At 38.9% G+C, this 21917-nt stretch overlaps 1 protein-coding gene across 1 annotated transcript in view; it reads right to left on the bottom strand.

The window, feature by feature from the left end:
• LYST (lysosomal trafficking regulator) overlaps positions 1–21917 on the bottom strand; it is a 339163-nt gene that overhangs the window by 68183 nt on the left and 249063 nt on the right. The window contains 2 exon segments of the mRNA XM_042780645.1: positions 8751–8981; positions 15580–15797. Of these exon segments, the coding sequence (XP_042636579.1) occupies positions 8751–8981; positions 15580–15797 (449 nt within the window).

The raw sequence follows: 21917 nt of genomic DNA, 5'->3' as shown, positions 1-21917 counted from the left end.
CTTTGCCAATATGTATGCCTTTTATTTCTCTTTCTTGCCTTATTGCCCTAGCTAGGACTTCCAATACAATGTTAAATAAAGTGGTGATAGAGGGTGTCCGTGTCTGCTTCCCATTCATAAGGGGAATGCCTTGAGTCTTTCTCCATTAATAATGATGTTGGCCATTGGCTTTGCATATATACCCTTTATTATGTTGAGGAATTTCCCTTCTAGCCCTATTTTGCTGAGAGTTTTAAACAGGAATGGATGGTGATCATCAAATGTCTTTTCTGCATCAATTGATATAATCATATGGTCCTTTTCCTTTGTTTACGTGGTGGATTACATAGATTGATTTTCTGATGTTGAACCACCCTTGCACACCTGGTATGAATCCCACTTGGTCCAGATCTATTAATTTTTTGATATGTTGTTGGATTCTGCTGGCCAGGATTTTGTTAAAGATTTTTGCATCTATGTTCATGAGTGATATTGGTGTGTAGTTTTCCTTTCTAGTGTTGTCTTTCCCTGGTTTTGGTATTAGTGTTATGCTTGCTTCATAAAATGAGTTTGGGAGTACTCCATCTTTTTCTATGTTCTGGAATAGCTTGAGTAGTATAGGTGTCAACTCTTCTCTGAATATTTGATAAAATTCTCCAGTGAAGCCATCAGGGCCAGGGCTTTTCCTTGTGGGAGTTTTTTTTTTTTTAATGACCTGCTCAATTTCTTCCCATGTTATGGGTCTGTTCAAGTTTTCTATTTCTGATTGGGATAATTTAGGTAGATATTGTGTTTCTAAAAACCTGTCCATCTCTTCTAGATTCTCATATCTATTGGTGTACAGTTTTTCATAATATTCTGTCAGTATGTTTTTTATTTCAGTTGGTTCTGTTGTGATGTCACCGTTTTTGTTTACAATTCTTGTGATTTGGGTCTTCTTCTTTTCTTTTGTTAGGTCTGCCAAGGGTGTATCGATTTTATTAATGTTTTTGAAGAAGCAGCTCTTTGTTTTGTTGATTTTCTCTATGTTTTTTTTTTGTTTTTGTTTCATTTATTTCTGCTCTGATCTTTATTATTTCCTTGCTTCTAGATACTGTAAGACTCTTTTGCTCTTCTATTTCTAGTTGTTGTAGTTGACGAGTTAGAGTGTTTTCTAGTTGTTGTAGTTGACGAGTTAGAGTGTTGATTATGTTTCTTCTTTCCTCTTTTTTGATGTATGCATTTATTGCTATAAACTGTCCTCTGAGTACTGCTTTTGCTGTGTCCCATAGGTTTTGGTAGGATGTATCTTCATTCTCATTAGTTTCTAGGAATTTTTTATTTCAGTTTTTATTTGTTCTGTAACCCAATAGTTTTTAAGCAGAGAGTTGTTCAGCTTCCATATGTTTGATGCTTTTTCCTTGCTCTTTCTATTATGAATTTTTAGTTTATAGCATTGTGGTCAGAGAAGATGCTTTGCAGTATTTCAATGCTTTTGAATTTATTGAGTCTTGTTTTATGTCCTAGCATATGGTCTATTCTGGAGAAGGATCCATGAGCACTGGAAAAGAATGTGAATTGTGTTTTTGTTGGATGAGATGCTCCATATATGTCTATGAGTTCCAGTTGGTTGATTGTATTGATGAGCTCTTCTGTATCTTTGTTGAGTTTTTTTCCTGTTGACCTGTCTCTCCTTGAAAGTGGTGTGTTAAAGTCTCCTACTACTAATGTAGAGTTGTCTATCATCACTTTTAATTCAGTTAATATTTGCTTCACGTATTTTGGAGCACCTTCACTGGGTGCATAATTATTTATTATTGCAATATCTTCTTTGTCGACTGACCCTTTCAGAATCATATAATGCCCATCCTTGTCCCTTAAGATGTTTCTCACCTTAATGTCTATTTTATCAGAAATCGTAATTGCTACCCCTGCCCTTTTTTGGTTTCCATTGGCTTGGTATATTTTTTTCCATCCTTTAACTCTTAATTTGCTTTTATCTTTGTGTCTATGGTGTGTCTCTTATAGGCAGCATATCGATGGGTCTTCTTTTCTTATCCAGTCTGCCACTCTCTTTCTCTTGATAGGTGCATTTAGTCCATTCACATTGAGTGTAATTGTTGTTATGTTATGTGCCATCGAGTCGGACCCGACTCATAGTGACCCCTCCTTGGGTTTCTGAGGCAGTATCACTATGGAAGTAGATTGCTCCATCTTCCTTCCAAGGAGTGGCTGATGGGTTTGAACCACCAGCCTTCTGAAGCAGTCAAGTGCCTTAGGCACTATGCTACTAGAGCTCCCTTGAGTGTAATTAGGTACACTAATTGTGATAGGTATGAGTTGATTGGTGTCATTCTATTGTGTTTTTTTGTCATGTCATTGGTGATTCCTTGGTCCATGTATACTTCTGTGCTGAGTTCAGCTTGTTGGCTAATGCTTTCTCCCTTTTCTTCTTTATAGTTGGCTTTGTGTTTATTAAGCCCATATGTTTTCCTTCCTTCTGGATTTGCTTAGAAGAATTGTTATTCTTCTCTGTGGTTACCTTGGAGTATATTCTTGTCTCTACATTTTCAGAACAGTGCGTGCTGCAAAGACATTGTCGTGTTTTCCTCTCCATTTGAGGGTCTGTACCTAGGAGTATTATTCCCTCTGATAGGTTAGTTGCTGTTGTTGTGTGCTACTTAAGTTCCCTGGTTTATAAGGTAGATCGTTTTATGGTCTTATTATGAGTATCTATTTCTGATTTGTTCTTAGAGTTGATGTCACATATCCTGGTTCTGCTGATCTCTGTTGTGGGTTCTCTATTGGTAGGACTTCCTTAAGCATTTCTTGTAGGATTGGTCTGGTTTTCACAAAGTCTCTTAATTTCTGTTTATCTGAGAATGCCTTGATTTCACCCTCGTATTTGATGGATAATTTGGCTGGACATAGGATTCTTGGTTGGAAGTTCTTTTCCTTCAGAGTTTTATATATGCTATCCCATTGCCTCCTTGCCCGCAGGGTTTCTGCTGAGTAATCAGAGCTCAGCCTAACTACTTGATTATTATAAGTAATATTTCTTCCTTCCCGGGCAGCTCTCAAAATTTTTTCTTTGTCTTTGGTTTTGGAAAGTTTGATTATAATATGCCTCAGTATTTTTCTTTTGGGAACTATCTTGTGTGGGGTTCTATGAGCTTCTTGGACAAATATCTTTTCTTCCTTCATGATACGGGGGAAGTTTTCTGTTAGCAGGTCTTCCACAATTTTCTCAGTGGTCTTTTTCACCTCTTTTTGTTCTGGAATTTGAATGAGTCTTATATTGTTTCTTCTCATGCCATCGCACATAATTCTTAGGCTCTCTTTATTTCTCTTAAATCTTTGTTCTGAGTTTTCTTCATACAGGGTAGTGCCCAGGGATTTGTCTTCTAGTTGGGAGATGCATTCTTCAGCCAGTTCTAATGTGCTCTTTTGAGCTTCTACTGTGTCATGTAGTTCTGTCATTTTGGTGTTCATGGTTTGTATTTCAACAGACATTTTCTGCATTTCTAACTGCTGTTTTTGTATGAGTTCTGATTGTGCATTAATCTTAATATTCTGTTCCTCAATGATTTTCCTGAGTTCCTCCAGGGAACTGTCTGTGTTCTCCTTGTTTCTGTTTGGGGTTTCCTTAGGCTTTTGTATAGCTCTATAAACATATCTTCTAAATTCCTCCTCAGATAATTCTATTGCCTCCTCTTCCTCCATGTATAGTGAGATCTTTGTTTGTGGTTTTGCTTCTAATGCCTTCTCCTGGTTTTTTTTTTTTGTTTGATTTGAGGTTGCCTGTTGTTTGCTAGACATTTTGAGGTTGTTTTTAGCTGCTGGTTACGTGTTGATTTGTTTTGTCTTGTTTTTATGGTTTAATATTTTGAAAAGGTGAAGCTGATGTATTTTATTTTATTATTGATTCAGTTATGTTGAGTTGCTCTGCTGTTTTCTTTGTGATGGTGGAATCACCGTGTGGAATGTGGATATGTGTTTCTGCTTGTCGTAAAGAGGGTTTAGAGTTCGAAGTGGGAGGTTTTATGGTAATTGGCTGAATATGGTTTCTTCTATTGAATGAGTGAAGTTATTGGCGGAGAAGGTGGGAGCAGAAGAAGGAAAGCTTGGTGTTGCTAAGGTTGGTTTCTAGGGCTTTGCGTGGGCTGTTACTGATGACAGAATGATTTACAAGCCTGTGGCTCAATCTCAGAAAAGATTCCTCCTGTTGTTAGGGAGTTGCCACTTTTCGCCAGGCTCAGGCACACTCAAAGACCTTGTTCCGGGGCCCCTTTGTGCCAAAAAGCTGATCCAAGGCAAATTCCCAGGACCGCACTCAGCCACAGCTTCTCTCTCCCCACTCCATCTGCCCACAGCACTAGCGCAATCCCCCTAGACTGCGAATGGCTTGTCTGTGATACCGCCCACCTGCGGCGCCAAAGATGCGCATGATTTCAGCTGTGCTGGAGTAGGGAGAGTACCTGCTAGTAAACTGTGGTCCCGATATCAGTGACAAATACAAGTACAGACCTCTCAATGTCTCCCAGGCTGACCCAAGCCCACTCAGTGACCTGCTGAGGGGGGAGCGAGCTCACCCTCCTGGAGCACCAATGAGCTCTCCGCTTGAGTTTCAGTGGTGCTGCATGCACCCGTTTGCACTTAGGTAACCCAAGTTATCGATAAAATCAGGTGCTGGAGGCAGATCCTTGGGGCTGTTTGCTGGTATGCTGGAGTGGTTGCTGGTATGCTGATATAGGGTGTCTTTTTTCTTGGCTCACTGAGATCTCAGGTGGCCGCCCTTGCCCGCCAGGCAGTGACTGCCCCAGGGAAGATTCCAATGGCCTCTCTCGGCTGCCCGTCCCTCCTCTTCCAGGTAGATCTTTCTTAAATAATCTCCCTGTGCCTTTCCTCTAACTGTACTCTTCTGTGTTTGGTGCACTCTGATTCAGTGAGTTGTTCAGAGCACCAAAATCCCTAATTCAAACTGCTGTACCTAGTTTTTCAAGCACTGAGATGCTAGAGAGAAATAGCGTGGTGCTTACTGATGAGACTCCATTTGAATCTGTTCTGATTTTTCTTCATACAGGCTGGTGTCAAGGCATTTATCTTCTAGCTGGAAAACGCATTCTTCAGCCAATTCTAGTCTACTCTTTTGTTCCTCCGCTATGTTATCTATCTCCATAATTTTAGTGTTCATCTTCTGGATTTCTAACTGCTGTTTTTGTATGAGTTCTGATTGTGTATTGATCTTGTTATTTTGCTCTTGAATGATTTTCCTGAGTTCTTCCAGAGTACTGTCTGTGTTCTCCTTGGTTCTGTTTGAGGTTTCACTAAGCTCTTGTAGAGTTCTATAAACATATCTTCTAAATTCCTTCTCAGATAATTCTATTGCCTCCTCTTCCTCTGTGCTTAATGAGATTTTTGTTTGGGATTTTATTTCTATCACCTTATCCTGTTTTATTTGTTTGTTTGATTCAAGGTTGTCTTTTGCTTCCTAGACATTGTGAAGTTGTTGTCTTTAACTGTTAGGTATGTACTGATTTGTTTTGCCTTGATTTTATGTTTAAATATTTTTGCAAGGGTAAAGGTGTGTGTGTGTGTGTATATATATAATTTTTTTTGGTTCTTAATTCAGGTGTGCTGGGTTGCTCTGCAGTTTTCTTTGTGGTGATGGCATCACTGTGGGGAATGTGGATGCAGATCTCTGTTCATCGTGAAGGGGATTAGAGTTGGGACGAGCAGGTGTTGTGGTGGCTTAATGTGGTTCTTCTATTGGGTGAGGCAGGGGAGAAGGGGAAAAAGGAAGAAAAGAAAGAAACCTCAAGGCACCAGTAGCGTGTCCCCACTTTCTGTGTTTCCATGGTTACTGTTGGTTTCAGCATTTTGAATCTGCTTCGGTCAGCTGCCAATGATGACATTTTAGTGCCACTCACAGACCCATGGTTCAAAACTGGCAAAGACTCCAATGGTTAGGGGACCACTACTTTCCACCTGGGTTGGACAGCCATAAAACCCCCATACTCTAGACCCCTCTATGCTAAAAAGCTGTCCTGGAAGAATTGGACCCCAGCCCCGTGCCATGAGCTTGTCACAGGGCCTGCTTACCTGCGGTATGTTTCCTGACTTCTCCCTTTCTGCTTCTAACTCAGTGGTGACCTGAGCCAGAGGGGTCTCTGCTCATTTCTCAGAAATGCTGCCCATCCATCCAGTGCAGTTCCCAAAGTTACTGTCAGAAGCTGCTGCTGCGGGCAGTCTGAGTCCCCGAAGCCTCCATTGGCTTCCTGGTGTTCCCACTTCACTGCTTAGAGAGCTCTCCATTGCTCCATCTCACATGCTGAAGGGAAAGTTATTCTTCCTAGCTGTTTACCCTCTCCCCCAACCCTTTCTTTCCTCCCCCCTCTCCTTTCTCACTAAATCTGTCCTTCTCTAACTTAATGAACTGTTGACAGCTCAAGAATCCCTGCTTCAAACTGCTACACCTAGTTTTTCAGGCATTAAGATGCTGGAGGGAACATATGTGCGGGCTACAAGTATGACACCATCTTCCAAACCTCTATGGAAACTTCTTAGACATAACCAAACACTTCATGAGACTGAGTTTCTGAGCTTGAAGGCTAAGGATCATAATCTCAGAGGACACCTAGATCAACTGGCATAAAATAGTTAATAAAGATAATGTTTGCATCTTAATGTGGTGAGTAGCATCTGGGGTTTTAAAAGGTTGAGAGTGGTTATCTAAGATACAGCTATTGGTCTCTTCTCATCTGTAGCAAAGGAGAGTGAAAGAAACTAAAGACAAGGAAGAAATTAGTCCACAGGACTAATGGCCCACACAAACCACAGCCTCTTCTAGTCTAACACCATAAGTCCTAGATGGTACCCAACTACCACTTCTGACCTTTCTGATCAGAGACACAAGAGAAAGTCTTGGTTAGGATGGGAGAAAAATGTAGAACAAACCTCAAATTCATAGAAAAGATTAGGCTTATGGGAATGACAGAAACTAGAGGACCCTCCATGATTATCGTCCTAAATCACCCTTTTAACCTGGATCCGAAGCTACTCTCAGAGGTTACCTTTTTCAGCCATATAATAGATTGGCCCATAAATACATAGTAACATCTGAGAGGAATATGCTCTTTAGAACAATCAATTATATGAAGCCAAATGGGCAACATTTGCCCCAAAGCAAAAATAAGAAGGCCAAGGGGGCAGGGAAACTAGAGGGATGGAAACAAGGAAGCCAGGGTAGAAATGGGTAGAGTGCTGACACATTGTGGGGACAGCAACACATGTCACGCAACAATCTGTGTATGAATTGTTGAACGGGAAACTATTTGCTGTGTAAAATTGCACCTAAAGCATAATAAAATATAAAAAGAAAAAGAAATCAAGACCACACGTAGCACAGAAAACCTCACTCAACTGTGAGTTTCTTGAAGACAGGGAATACCTCTAACTCATCTTTGTATCTTAGCACCTAGCATTGTGCTAGCACACAGTAGGTTCTCAATAGATGTTTGATGAGTGAAGGAAAAATATTCATCTATAGAGCACATTGAGAGGACCACATAGAGGCCACTGCATGCTAAACATGGAATATCCATAACAAGTGCTATAGGAGCTAGATTAAAAAGAGTTGTCAGTGAAAAACAATGGAAGAGGTAAGTTCCAGGAAAACATTTCTCTACCATATTAATGGTTTAAGTTTGAATTTTACTAGTTTTATAAGTTTTGTTTATATTTAACACGAAAATTTGGTATATGTGAGCATGAGCACAAAGGGTGCTACATCTAGTGGTGTCTGATATATCTATCATATTATTATATGAAAAAATTGTCAAAACAAGGTCTATGAAAACTTCCTTCTCCAAAAATGGATCATACTGCTTTATTTAATCTTTAAGGCCCTTTACTACCACTTTCCCCTTGCCTTTTCATTTCCTGATATTTTTCTTCTGCAAATCCTTTATACCACTTTACATTTCACATTCTCCCATCTTATGCTGCTTTATAATGAAAGATTTAATCGAAGATTAAAATCCATTTTACTTGTAAGGCTTTGGTTTATTTTTTATTTCAAAGTAAAAATTATACCTACTTCTTATTGTCAGAGAAAGGAGCACAGTGACTAAAGCATCTGACTGCTAACCAGAAGGTTGGCAGTTCAAGCCCACCAGCTACTCCACAGAAGCAAGACTGGGTAATGTACTTCTATAAAGATTTACTTCCTCAGAGACCCAATGGGGGTTGCATGTGTCAGGACCGACTCACCGGCAGTGGGTTTGGTTTTTTGTTTTTCTTATTGTTAGAGCTATTACTTTTTAGTATTATAATCTGAGGTGGACAAATAAATACATATGATTTCCTCCCTAAATATAAACCAAAACATGACCACTTCTGGCCTTTGCTTTTGCTTACACTGCCACATCCATGTTCCAACTGTTCTCTGTTCCTGGACCACTCTCCTTTTGTTTGCAAAAATCCTATAATGTCATAACCCTATGATGTGAGGCTTTCCCCAGCAATAACCCTTCTCTATGCCCTGAGGAAGGAATTGACATAACAATTCTTTGTGCTCTGGGCTCCCAAAAGCACTCTTTTCATGTCACTAACACAGCCTTTACTATACACAAGAAATTGCTGCTAGCTACATGCATCTGTCTCTTACTAGTGCATATTTTCAGGCTGGGACCATGTTATTCATTCTGTGCCTCTAGAACCTGGGAGAGGAGTTGGCCTGACAGGAGTTAAATCTGCTTTTGCTGAGTTCTACTGAAATCCAAGTTACATACCGGATAGGTAATTTCTTTGACCTGTTCTCGAGTTTCTCTGAAAGCAAGCTGCACTAACAACCCCACAGCAGCAGGAAGCTCTCCTTCAATGCTGAGCTTGGATCCAGGTCTGCTCGCATGTGCTGTGTGGAACAACTGACGTGGGGTCTGGCCATATGTTTTTATCATGGTTTCCAGTGCTCGTCTCTGAACAGGATCTTCAACTGCAGAGACATCCATTCCAAAGTATGTCTGAAGAGTAAAAGAGAACAAGAGATATGTATAAAGTAAGACTTGGCAATAATACTAAAAGAAAAATAACTTACTTTATTCTCTAGTCACTTGTCAAAAATAATATAAAAGTAAAAATAAAGCTAAAATGCAGTGTTGGTAGGTAGTTTAAGAAATATTAATTAGATTCTAATGAAAACTGTGAGTGAATCTGAAATAGCCGCAAACAAAGATCCAAGGTTCTTTAATGTACAGAGTGTTATTACACCTGTCTTGTTAGGGTTGTCATTCTTGAAGAGTGAGATGGAGAGTGATGTGCATTTCACTTGCTTTTTTTTTTTAAAGCTAACAGTCAGCAGCTGGATATATATCTGCCATATTTTGTGTACATGCATTTATACAGTTTAGCTGTTAGCATTTAGTCATAGCAAAGTTTCATTTACATATCTAGATATAACATTTCTATAAGTACCAAAGTAAAATTTTAAAGACATTTTGAAGTTAAATGAATCTTCAACATGACCCCCGCCCCCACCACCACCATGAGGGATCAAATTGTTATAAATACTTATTTAAGCAGGGTCATCTTTTTTTTTATTTTAAGAGCTTGTTTTACATTCAACATAACACATACATTTAGTTCCATTCCCCACTCACCATGTCCAATCCTAACCCAGTCTCCTCCCCTCCCTACCCTGTAACCCTCCCTCTGTGTCCCTCATATTTATGCATTCCTGTTTGCCCTGCATTTCCTCAATTTGAATGTTGGTCTTCTGGTGTCCCATGGTCTATTGCCCTAAAGGATGTATTACCATAAAGTATGTGGGTGTGTCATCCTGGGTTGAGTGATCTGTGTGTACATCTTGTTATCTATTGGGCTGAGAGCCTGCCCCTGGGGGTGAGTTTTATTCCAGGTGCAGAATGTATTCTAGGGCCATAGTATTGGGAATCTCACCAGATTTCATCTGACCAGTAATTCTGGTCATTATTGAGTTTTTGGTCATTATTGATTTTTTTGGATTATGTTCAATGTTTTCTCTCCCACTCTATCCAGGATCTCTGGATTTGATCCTTTCCTGAGTGATTGGCATTGGTAGTGGGGCACCATCTAGGTCTTCTGGTCTCAAGGGCCGTTGTATCCTAGGGCTGATTGCTTCTAAAGGCCCTTGTTTTTTTTTTTTTTTCGTTCTTTTTCACTTCCGACGCTAGGAGACCATTAGCTGCATCTTAGATGGCTGCTTGAAAGCTTTTAAGACCCCAGTTGCTACTCACCAATGTAGGATGTACAGCAATGCTTTTACGTATTCTGTTGTGCCAACTGAGTCTGGTGTCCCCCAGTACTATGGTCCTGAGGCAGTAGATCTATTGGATCTCTCTCCCATAGTGTCTGGTTGTCTGTGAGGGATTACTCTGTATCTGTCTTCTATTGTTTCTGTAAGGACTGCAGGTATTTTGTATCACTGGTGTCTGTACAAGATTAGCCTCAGCTAAATCTATCCTTGGGAGCCCTGGTAGCATAGTGCCTAAGGCACTTGACTGCTAACCAGAAGGCTGGTGGTTCAAACCCACCAGCCACTCCTCAGAAGGAAGGTTGGGCAATCCTACTTCCGTAGTGATACTGCCTTGGAAACCCAAGGAGGGGTCGCTATGAGTCAGGGCTGACTCGACGGCACATAACAACAGCAACAACAACAAATCTATCCTTGGTCTAGAGTATACTTCTGTTCACTGACCCCTGTCTGATCATATCAGGTGTTTATGTGTTTATCTGTATAACCTAGTGTTTGGTGTTAATGGCAATGTGGTATTGTGGACATATTGGTTGGTATTAGCATCTGTCGTCTATTTCTTACATGCATGATTCAGTGTCCTCCCATTTCCTAATGTTATTATGGTGGTCATATATCCTTCCCATACATCCCTCCCCCAACCCATGTCAGTGTGCAGACCCCAACTGGACTGAAATTGATCCCTCCCCTTCCCTCTCCATCATGGTAACCTACTAGGTGAGTTCTCTTTCCTAAGAAAACTCTTCCCTGTCTTTTTACAGTAATGGACTAATACAGTACACGTCCTTCTGCGATTGACTTATTTCACTCAGCATAATGTCCTCCAGGTTCATTCACGTTGTGAGATGATTCGCGTATCCCTCATTGTTCTTTAATGTGGCATAGTATTCCATTGTGTGGCTATACAATAATTTGGTTATCCACTCATCCGTTGATGGGCATTTAGGTTGTTTCCATCTCTTTGCTATAATGAATTGTGCTGTGATGAACACAGGTATACATATGTCTGTTTGTGCTAAGCAGGGTCATCTTAATGGCAACTTGATTTAATGTAATTGAAAATCCTCTAATGGAACTCTTCTATATTTATTTGTAGTAGTGCTGCTTTATATTCTATGGTATCATTTTCTAAGTTAACTCAGTGTATTAGTGAATGATAAATAAAGATCAAAGGCACTTCTATTTGACTTTTTTAAAAGTTAATATTTATTTATCATTAATTATATGTCAAGTGTTATCCTAAATGAATTTCTTTCCTCATTTATGAGATTGGTGTTAGGTACAGAGGGGTTAAGCTACTTACCCACGGTCACACAGCAAGTGAGGATTTGAATTCAGTTATGAATTCAGACTGTACTTAGTCACTATACTTTGTTTTGCCCCATTAATTGAATTTTACTGAATTTCTAGAACAATGGCATACACTATATCCTTTTTAAAGTTCTAAAGTCCCAGAGAAAAAGTGAGAAAATTCCAGTAAAATGAGAATTACTTGGTATAATATTTCAGTATAAAGATACTTTTTGTACAAATTTTATATACGAATAATTGAAAACATGAAAGCAGGAACACAAACAGAAACCTGTATACTGATGCTCACTGTAGCACTTCTCACAATAGCCAAAATGTGGAACAACTAAAATGTCTATCAATAGATAAATGGATAAACAAAATGTGGTATATATAGATTATGGAACACCATACAGCTGTAAAGAGAAATAAAATCCTGATGTATGCCACAACATAGATGAACCCTGAAAACATCACACTGAGCAAAGTAAGTCAGGGGCAAAAGGACAAATACTGTATGATCTCACTTACGTGAAATAAGCAAATATACAGGGAGCTCTGGTAGCATAGTGGCTAAGACACTTGCCTGCTCACCAGAAGGCTGGCGGTTCAAACCCACCAGCCACTCCTCGGAAGGAAGGTTGGGCAATCCTACTTCCGTAGTGATACTGCCTCGGAAACCCAAGGAGGGGTCGCTATGAGTCAGGGCTGACTTGACGGCACATAACAACAACAACAACAAAGATCATTTTAATGGTTACCAGGGGTAGGAAGGAGGTGGAAAGGGGGAGCTCTTGCTAGCATTAAGCTTATGTTAATGGTGATGGAATACTTTGGAAAAGGAAAGTGATAATGACTGTACAACATGGGGAATATAATCAGCGTCACTGAAACTGTTGTACTGGTAAATGTTTTGCTGTGCATATTTGTATCACAATTAAAAAAGAAAGAAAGAAACTGAAAAGATGGTACGGGAGTATAGGCAAAGATCATAGTGAAGTAATTGATATTTTTAATTTTATTTTTGTTGTTGTTGAGAATATATATAGCAGAACATAGACCAATTAAACAATTTCTACATATAACACTGATTACATTCTTTGAAATGTATAACCATTCTCACCTTCCTTTTTTGAGTTGTTCCTCCCCTATTAACATTAACTTACTGCCCCTGAGTTTCCTACTTAATCTTTAGAGTTGCTGTTGTCAATTTGATCCCATATAGATAGATCTTAAAAGAGCATGAAGATCAAGGTAGACATTCTTTACTAACTGAGATAAATTATTGTTTGGTTTTAAGAACACATCAGGGGATCTTTTGGTTTATGATTTAAGGCTTAAAAATTATCTGAGGGCAATAGTTTCAGGGGTTCATCTAGGCTCTATAGCTCCATAAAGTCTGGATTCCATCAAAATTCAAAATTCTGTTCTGCATTTTCTCCTTTTCATCAGAATTCCTCTACAAAATCTTTGATGAAAATGCTCAGTAGTGCTAGCTGGCCACCATGTGGTTCTTTGGTAAAGGAGATTCCTAACTGCTCTCAAAGTTACATTTTAGGATCAAATATGAGTAAAATTAGAAAATTATACCTGAAGCTTTGCCTTTATTCTATACTACTCTAATACATAAAACTATGAATCACCAGTCACGCTACATTATTCACCTTTTCCAGAACAAACTTTGCCATAGCATTGTCTACTACTGTGCCCTTAGTAAACATCTTATTCTCTCTTTTAGAAAGTTAAGTCTCTTAAAGAATTTAAAGTGAACCTTAATTTATATTATCTTGTTGCTGTTGTTGCGTACCATTGAGTCGCACCTGACTCATAGTGACCCCTCCTTGGGTTTCCAAGGCAGTATCACTATGGAAATAGATTGCCCCATCTTCCTTCTGAGGAGTGGCTGGTGGGTTTGAACCGCCAGCCTTCTGGTTAGCAGTCAAGTGCCTTAGGCACTATGCTATATTATCTTAGAGGTACTCAAATAACTACTCAGCAAAATGGTCTAAAAAATTTTTATTTCAAACTACTTTGCAGGAATAGATCTCCTCCATACCTAAGCCAGATTTAGAGTGTTTTACTGTAGGTCCTGTGTGTGCATTTTATTTGTATTTGTTATAAACACCTGATAAATTCACACAAAAAAATTACAATTGGAGAGGAAGTCCAAGATCAAAGTAACTCCATCTCCTGATTTTAAAGTTGAAAACAAAGAGGTTAAATCCCATATGATTAATCTGTTGTCCTTGTTATTGTTATTTTGAGTAGCCACTAGGTAGTATGAAGAAGTATCTTTCTCTTAATAATTTGCACTTTTAACTCCCACTCCTTGAGTAATTTCCTTTTACAGGCCTCATTCTGTACCACAACCAGGCTCATCAATTTCCCTCCAAACCCTGCTTAGCCAGTGCTATTTGACTTTGCATCCCCAAAACCAACCAAAAATGCTCGACATATATTAGGCACTCAATAAATGTTTCCTAAATAACTAAGATTTTTTTTTTAAAGGTAGCCCAACTAGCAACCTCAAAAATGTATAGGTAAAGTGCAACAATTCTACTTTCAGGAATTTACTCTGAGGAAATAAAGATGTACTAAAGAAATAACCTCAGTTATTATTAATTTTAATAGCAAAAAAATATTAACTAAATTCTAACACCTGGAGATTAGTTAAATAAATTACTATATAGCCATATTTTAGAATAGTAAGTAGCCACTAAAAATTGTCCAGAAAAATATCTAATGACTTGGACATTTTTAACACTATGTAATTATTTCTTGTTGAAGGAGAGAAAAAGGTTATAAAATATTATTATTATACAAATATAATAATATGTATGTATAGTTAAATGTCTAAAAGGTGGTTTTAATATTTATTTATGAATGGGGATATCAAAGTTGATGTTTAAATTACTTCTCCAATTTATACATGTATTTTGCACATTTTTCTAACAAGGTACACATATTGTTTCTGTAATAAAATGTTCTCTGCCATTTTAAAATGGAACATGTATGTAGGTCAGTGTGCAGAAGAGACCTGACATGGCAGGTCTGAGACTGTTATCTTTACAAAGGCCTACTTGCAAGATAGGCTCCTGGTTGGCATCTGGGAACTTGGATCTCACAATTCCCTTACTGCTGGAGTGGCTCACTCTGCCTAAACTGCTTGTACAAACAATGTGGTTTACACTGAACACCTGCTTTCCTTCTAGAAGTCTGGAATTTCAGTATGTGCTAGGCAAATGTACCTACATTAACAGCCCCCAGTAAAACTCTGCGTCTCTAATGAGTTTCTCTGGTAGACAACAGTTCACACATGTTATCACAATTTGTTGCTGGGGAAAGTAAACATTCTTTGTTTAGTGGTGGTGTTGGGTGCTGTCAAGTAGATTCTAACTCACAGTGACAGAACAGAGTAGAGCTGCCCCATAGGGCATCCTAGGCTGTAATCTTTATGGGAACATATTATCAGATCTTTTTTACCATGGGTTTGAGACTCACTGGGAGCAGACTATTAGAAGTTTGTGCTTGGTTTCCCCAAACTTTCTTCCATGAGCCTTTCTTCCTTTGCTGATTTTGCTTTGTATCCTTTTGTTGTGATAAATGTTAGCCATTACGTATGATTACATACTGCATCATGTAAGTCCTTCTGATGAATCCTAACCTAGGCATAGTCTTGGGGACTCCACCTCATTTCAACACAGATGACATCTTATTTATAGAAATATAAAATATAAAACTTGAGAATCTTGGATAACAAGTTACCCTATAAGTATTTAGGTCCTATCTTATACAAGCAGTCCTTGGGTGACGTAAAAGGTTAAATGCTAAACTAATAGTAAAAAAGTTGGTGACTTAAACCCATGCAGAGGTGCCTTGAAAGATAAGCCTGGAGATGTGCTTCCTAAATGGACAGCTTGTAAACCCTAAGGAGCAGTTCTACTCTGCACATCTGGGGTTGCCATGAGTTAGAAACAACTTGATGGCAACTAATAGCAACATCTTACATAAATACTAGATATTTCCAAAGCTTCACTTACAGCAGGATGAAAAACATTGATGGCTTGAACAGAAGCCTTCCCCTTTTGCTTATAGCCAAACACCAAGTCAATCCACTGACAGATATTCTGGGAGACGTAGTCAGACTCTAGAGCTTGGCGATGGATGAGGATGAAAAGACGAGGATCGTTACGTGCCCATGGAGGGAGGTTGACATGATTAACCCGCTCACCATTCTGACGCACACCAAAATCAAAACCTAAAAGACAAGATCAACATTAATATGTAGAATTGCCAAAGGACAAGGCACTTCTTGATCAAAGCCAGTTACCCAGAGGGAACGAGCAGTTGGACCTGAGGGCTCGGGACCATTAAGCTCAAATGGTATAACATACCATACAAAACATTGTTTTAACCAAAACAATGCTTAACCATTAGGCCCACAGAGCAGGTCTTAGGACTCTACAGAAACAGCCAATTGTGTGCTACAGTCAGGAAAAAGGAAGAGAAAAGAATTACCTTTTAAGTAAGATACACCATTGTTCATCTACTTAATTATGTACTAATACAGCTACATGGATTAGTAATAATCTAAATTTTTCTTTTTAAATTTTTATTGTGATTTGGGTGAAAGTTTATACAGCAAATTCACTTTCCATACAGCAGCTCACATACACTTTCTCATGACATCTGACTGCAATTTCCCACAATGCAACAGCTACCCTCCTACTTCCTCCCACAGTTACCTCTTCCCTGTGTCCTTCCCTTCTGTGCACTCCTGCCCTCCGAGCTCTCTCCCTGTGCATACACAGCCCTTCTATTCTCCCATGATTGACCTCTCCAAGGAATGTATCTACCTAATGTAAATGTTCTTTTGTTTGGCTGGAAGCCATCGTACTGGGTTCAATTCCAGACCTGAAGGGCAGCTAGGGGCGATAGTCTCAGTGGTTCCAGCAGGCTCTATCAGATCAGCAAACCTGGTGCCCCCCCCCCACCTTTTTTTTTAAATTTTGTTCCACATTGTTCTCACTCTACCCAGGATCTCCTACATAGATCCTACTCCAAGTGGTGGTAGCCAGGCACGATCCAGTTCTCCTGGTCTCATAGTTGTATAGGCTGAGGATCACATGATATACCAGTCACTTGGACTAATGTTTCCATGTGTCTTTGGTTTTCTTCATTCTTCTTTGCTCTGGATGAGGAGAGACCCATTGTTGCACCTAGATGGCTGCTTGCAAGCTTTTAAGATCCCAGTTGCTACTTGCCAAAGTAAGATGTGAACAGTGTTTTGTGTAGTATGTTATGCCAATTGAGCTTGGTGTCACCTGTGACTATGGTCCCAAGCCCACAACCCAACTACTACTCACTCTTTTTGGGTAGCAGGCTCTGGTCAAGAAGTGACTACAACCTTGTTCCTTGTCAGATCTACTATATACCTGGAAATTCTTACAGAACATACAAATACACTTGTAGAAACATTGCCTACCAATGTCTTGGGCACAATCCCCCCTGCATAGACATACCTAATAGTCATGTATATCAATGTTTGCCTTCACTGACAATGTAGTACTATATGTGCAAAACAGTTAGTCTTTGTTGTCTATACCTCCCATGCACCTCTCTATGTCTTCTTCCTCAGTGCCCCATGTTGATCACTCACATTTGGTACATTGCCCTTCTCCTCACACAAATCAATACTTGTCTCTACCTATCTAACAGTGTCTCCTCCCCTCCCCTCTCACCCTTGGTAATCAACAAAGAAAATTTCCTTCCATATTAAACTTTTCCTTGACTTTTTACAATTATGGACTAATACAATAGCTGTCCTTCTGTGATTAGCTTATTTCACTCAGCATAAAATCCTCAAGGTTCATCCACATTATGTGGTGTTTTGCAGATTCTACATTATTCTTTAGGGTTGCATAGTATTCCATTGAGTTTATGTACCATAGTTTGGTTATCCATTCTTCAGTTGATGGGTACCTAGGTTGTTTCCATCTTTTTGCTATTGTAAATAGTGCTGTGATGAACGTGACTGTGCATATATCTGTTCTTGTCATGGCTCTCAATTCTTTAGGATATATACCTAGTAATGGAATGGCTGGATTAAATGGTCTAATTCCAACTTTTTAAGGAATGGCCATAGTGCTTTGCTCAATGGTTGTATCATTTGACATTCCCACCAGCAGTGTATGAGAGTCCCAATCTCTCCACATCCTCACCAGCATTTGTTATCTTCTGTCTTGTTGAACTTAGCTACTAGTGCTGGGCAAGATGGTATCTCCTTGTTGTTTTGATTTGCGTCTCTCTAATGGCTAATTATCGTGAGCATTTCTTCATGTTTGTTGGCTGCCTGAGTACCACCTTTGAAGAACTGTCTATTCATGTCTTCTGTCCCACCCCCCCATGGAACTGTCTGGTTCCTCTCTTTATTTGTTTGTTTCACCACCCACCCCACCCCGTGCCCCTCATAGTTATGCACTCTGTGTGTCCTGCATTTCTTCCAAGGGAATGTTGCCCGCCTGGTGCCCCAGGGTTGATTGCTCCAAGGGATGCATCTCCACAGAGTATGTGGGTGTGTCACCCTGGGTTGAGTGATCTGCATGTACATCTTGTTTACTATTGAGAGCAAGTCCCTGGAAGTGAGTTTCATTCTAGGCCCAGAATATATCACAGGGCCATAGAATTGGGGGTCTCACCAGACTCCATCTGACCAGTAATTCTGGTCATTATTGAGTTTTTGGATTTTGTTCCACATTTTTCCTCCCACTGTATCCAGGATCTCCAGTTTTGATCCTGTCCTGAATGGTTGAGCATTGGTAGCTGGGCACCATCTGGTTCCTCTGGTCTTGAGGGCCATCATGTCCTAGGGCTGATGGCTTTCCAATGCCCTTGTTTTTCTGCACTCTTTTTTACTTCCGATGATAAGAGATCATTTTTAAGTGCATTATTTGTCTTTTTGTTGTTGAAGTGTTGGAGTTTTCTATAAATTCTAGAGATAAGTCCTTTGTCAGATATGTCATTGCCGAATATTTTTCCCCAATATGTAAGTTCTGTTTTGACTCTTTTGGAGAAGTCTTTGGAAACACATAAAAATTTAAGGATTAGAAGGTCCCATTCATGTAGTTTATCTTGTTTGTGCATTTTGTGTTATGCTTGATAGTCTATTGATGCCAAATATTAGGGCTCCTATATTTTCCCCTAATTTTTCCTTGAGGAACTTTATAGTTTTAGGTTTCATATTTCAGTCTTCGATCCATCTGGGGTTAGTTTTTGTGTATGGTGTGAGGTACAGATCTTGTTTCATTTTTCTGCAAATGAATTAAATGATATCCAGTTTTGCCAGCTCCATTTGTTAAACAGACATTCTGTTCCCCATTTAATGGATATCAGCCCTTTGTCAAAGACCAGCTGACCACAAGTCGACGGATCAATTTCTGGGTTCTCAATTCTATTCCATTGGTCTATGTGTCTGCCATTAAACCAATACCAGGCAGTTTTGACTACTGTGGCCGTATAGTAGGTTTTCAGATTCGAGAGTGCAAGACCTCCTACTTTGTTCTTCTTCTTCAGTAATGCTTTGCTTATCCGAAGTCTCTTTCCTCTCCATATAAAGTTAGTGATTGGTTTTTCCATATTCTTAAAGAATGATGAGATCTGGATTGGGACTGCATTGAATGTATAGATTGCTTTGGGTAGAAATGACATTTTCACAATGCTCAATCTTCCTACCCATGAGCATGGTATGTTCTTCCATTTATGTAGCCCTCTTATGGTTTCTTGAAGTAATCTTTTGTAGTTTTCTTTGTATAGGTCTTTTGTGTCCCTGGTAAGATTTCTTCCCAAGTATTTTACTTTTCTGGCAGCTATTGTAAGTGGTATTGATTTCCTTAATTCTTTTTCAGCAATCTCTTTGCTGGTGTAGAGGAATCCAACTGATTTTTGGATGTTGATCTTGTATCCTGTCATAATGCTAAATCTCTCAATTAGTTCCAGTAGATTTTTGAGTGAGTCTTGGGTTTTCTAGGTTTAGGATCATATCTTCACCAAAAGGGATAGTTTTCCTTCTTCCTTACCAATCAGGATGCCTTTGATTTCTCTTTCTTGCCTTATTGTCCTGGCTGTTGTTGTTATATGCCGTCAAGTCGGCCCCGATTCACAGCGACCCCTCCTTGGGTTTCCGAGGCAGTATCACTACAGAAGTAGGATTGCCCAACCTTCCTTCTGAGAGTGGCTGATGGGTTTGAACCACCAGCCTTCTGGTTAGCAGTCAAGTGCCTTAGGCACTATACTACCAGAGCTCCCTATTGCCCTGGCTAGGACTTCCAATACAATGTTGAATAGAAGCGGTGACAGAGGGCATCCTTGTCTGGTTCCTGTTGGCAAGGAGAATGGTTTCAGTCTGTCTCCACTGAGCATAATGTTGGCTGTTGGTTTTGCATAGATGACCTTTATTATATTGAAGAATGTCCCTATTTTGCTGAGAGTTTTTTTTTTTTTTTTTAAATCAGGAATGGGTGTTGGATTTTATCAAATGCCTTTTCTCCATTGATTGATATGGTCATGTGTGTTTCTTTTCCTTTGTTTTATGTAAGTGGTGGATGACGTTGATTGTTTTTCTAATGTTGAACCATCCTTGCATACCTGATATGAACCCCACTTGGTTGTAATTAATTATTTTTTTGATATATTGTTGGAATCTATTGGCTAGGATTTTGTTGAAGATTTCTGCATCTATATTCATGAGGGATATTGGTCTGCAATTTTCCTTTTAAGTGATGTCTTTTTCTGGTTTTGGTATCAAGGTTATACTTGCTTCATAAAATGAATTGAGAGGATTCCATCCTTTTCTATGTTTTGGAATAGTTTGAGTAGGACTGGTGTCAGTTCTCATCTGAATGTTTGATAGAATTCTCTGGTAAAACCGTCTGGGATATGATATTTTTTTGTTGCTAATTTTTTTATGAGCTGCTCAATTTTTTCTTTTGTTATGGATCTGTTCAACTTTTCCACCTCTGTCTGTATTAGTATAGGTAGTAGTGTGTTTCTAGAAATCTGTCCATTTCTTCTAGATTTTCAAATTTGTTGGAGTACAGTTCTTCATAGTATCCTGGTATTATCCTTTTTATTTCAGTTGGTTCTGTGGTGATGTTGCCCATTTCATTTCTCATTTGTGTTATATGTATTCTCTCTCTTTTCCTTTTTTTAAATTTGCCAGTGGTTTGTCAATTTTACTAATCTTTTCAAAAAACCAACTTCTAGTTTTGTCAATTTTTTTCTACTGTCTTTCTATTTTCTGTTTCATTTATTTCTGCTCGAATATTATTTCCTTTCTTCTGATGACTGCAGGCTTTTCTTGCTGCTCTTTTTGTATTTGTTGGAGATACTGGTTTAAAGTGTTGATTTTGGCTCTTTTTCCTTTTTTGATGTGTGCATTTATTGCTATAAATTGGCCTCTGATCACTGCTTTTGATGTGGCCCAAAGATTTTGGTATGTTTTCATTTTCATTTTATCCCAGGAATTTTTAACTTCATTTTTGATTTCTTCTATTAACAAGTCATTCTTAAGGAAGGTGTTATTCAGTTTCCATGTGTTTGCTCTTTTTCCATTGATCTTCCTATTGGTGATTTCTAATTTTATAGCATTGTGTTCTGACAAGATGCTTCGCAGTATTTCACTGTTTTTAAATTTATTAAGGCTTGCTTTATGGCGTACCATATGGTTTATCATGGAGAATGTCCCATGTGCACTGGAAAAGAATGTATGTAGTGATTTTGTTGGGTGAAGTGCTCTGTAGATGTCTATACGGTCAAGTTGGTGGATTATATTGTTTAGCTCCTCTGTGTCTTTGTTGACTTTCTTTCCAGTTGTTCTATCTTTCATTGAGAGTGGTGTATTAAAGTCTCCCACTATGACTGTGGAACCATCTATTTGTCTTTTCAATTCTCTTAACGTTTGATTTATGTATATGGGGGCTTTTTCATTGGGTCAATAGATATTTATTATGGTTATATCTTCTTGTTCAATTGATGCCTTACATCATTATATAATTTCCTTCTTGTCTCTTATGGTGGTTTTTGTCTCAAAGTTAGTTTTATCAGAAATAATATTGTAACTCCTGCTGTTTCATGGCTGCCATATGCTTGGTATGTCCTTTTCCAATCGTTGATTTTTAGTCTATTTTTGCCTTTGTCTCTAAGATGTGTCTCTTGTAGACAGCATACTGATGGGTTATGTTTTGTTTTTTTTTTATTAATTTATTTTACTATTATTTTTTAAATTTTGATTTGGGTGAAGATTTACAGAGCAAATTCACTTTCCACACAGCAGTTCACATATACTTTGTCTCATGTCATTGACCACAGTTTACCACAATGC

This window comes from Orycteropus afer, unplaced genomic scaffold (genome assembly GCF_000298275.1).
Source record: "Orycteropus afer afer isolate SDZICR_OR568_19922 unplaced genomic scaffold, OryAfe1.0 scaffold00050, whole genome shotgun sequence".
NCBI lineage: Eukaryota > Metazoa > Chordata > Mammalia > Tubulidentata > Orycteropodidae > Orycteropus > Orycteropus afer.
This window is presented reverse-complemented; position numbering and strand designations above follow the sequence as displayed.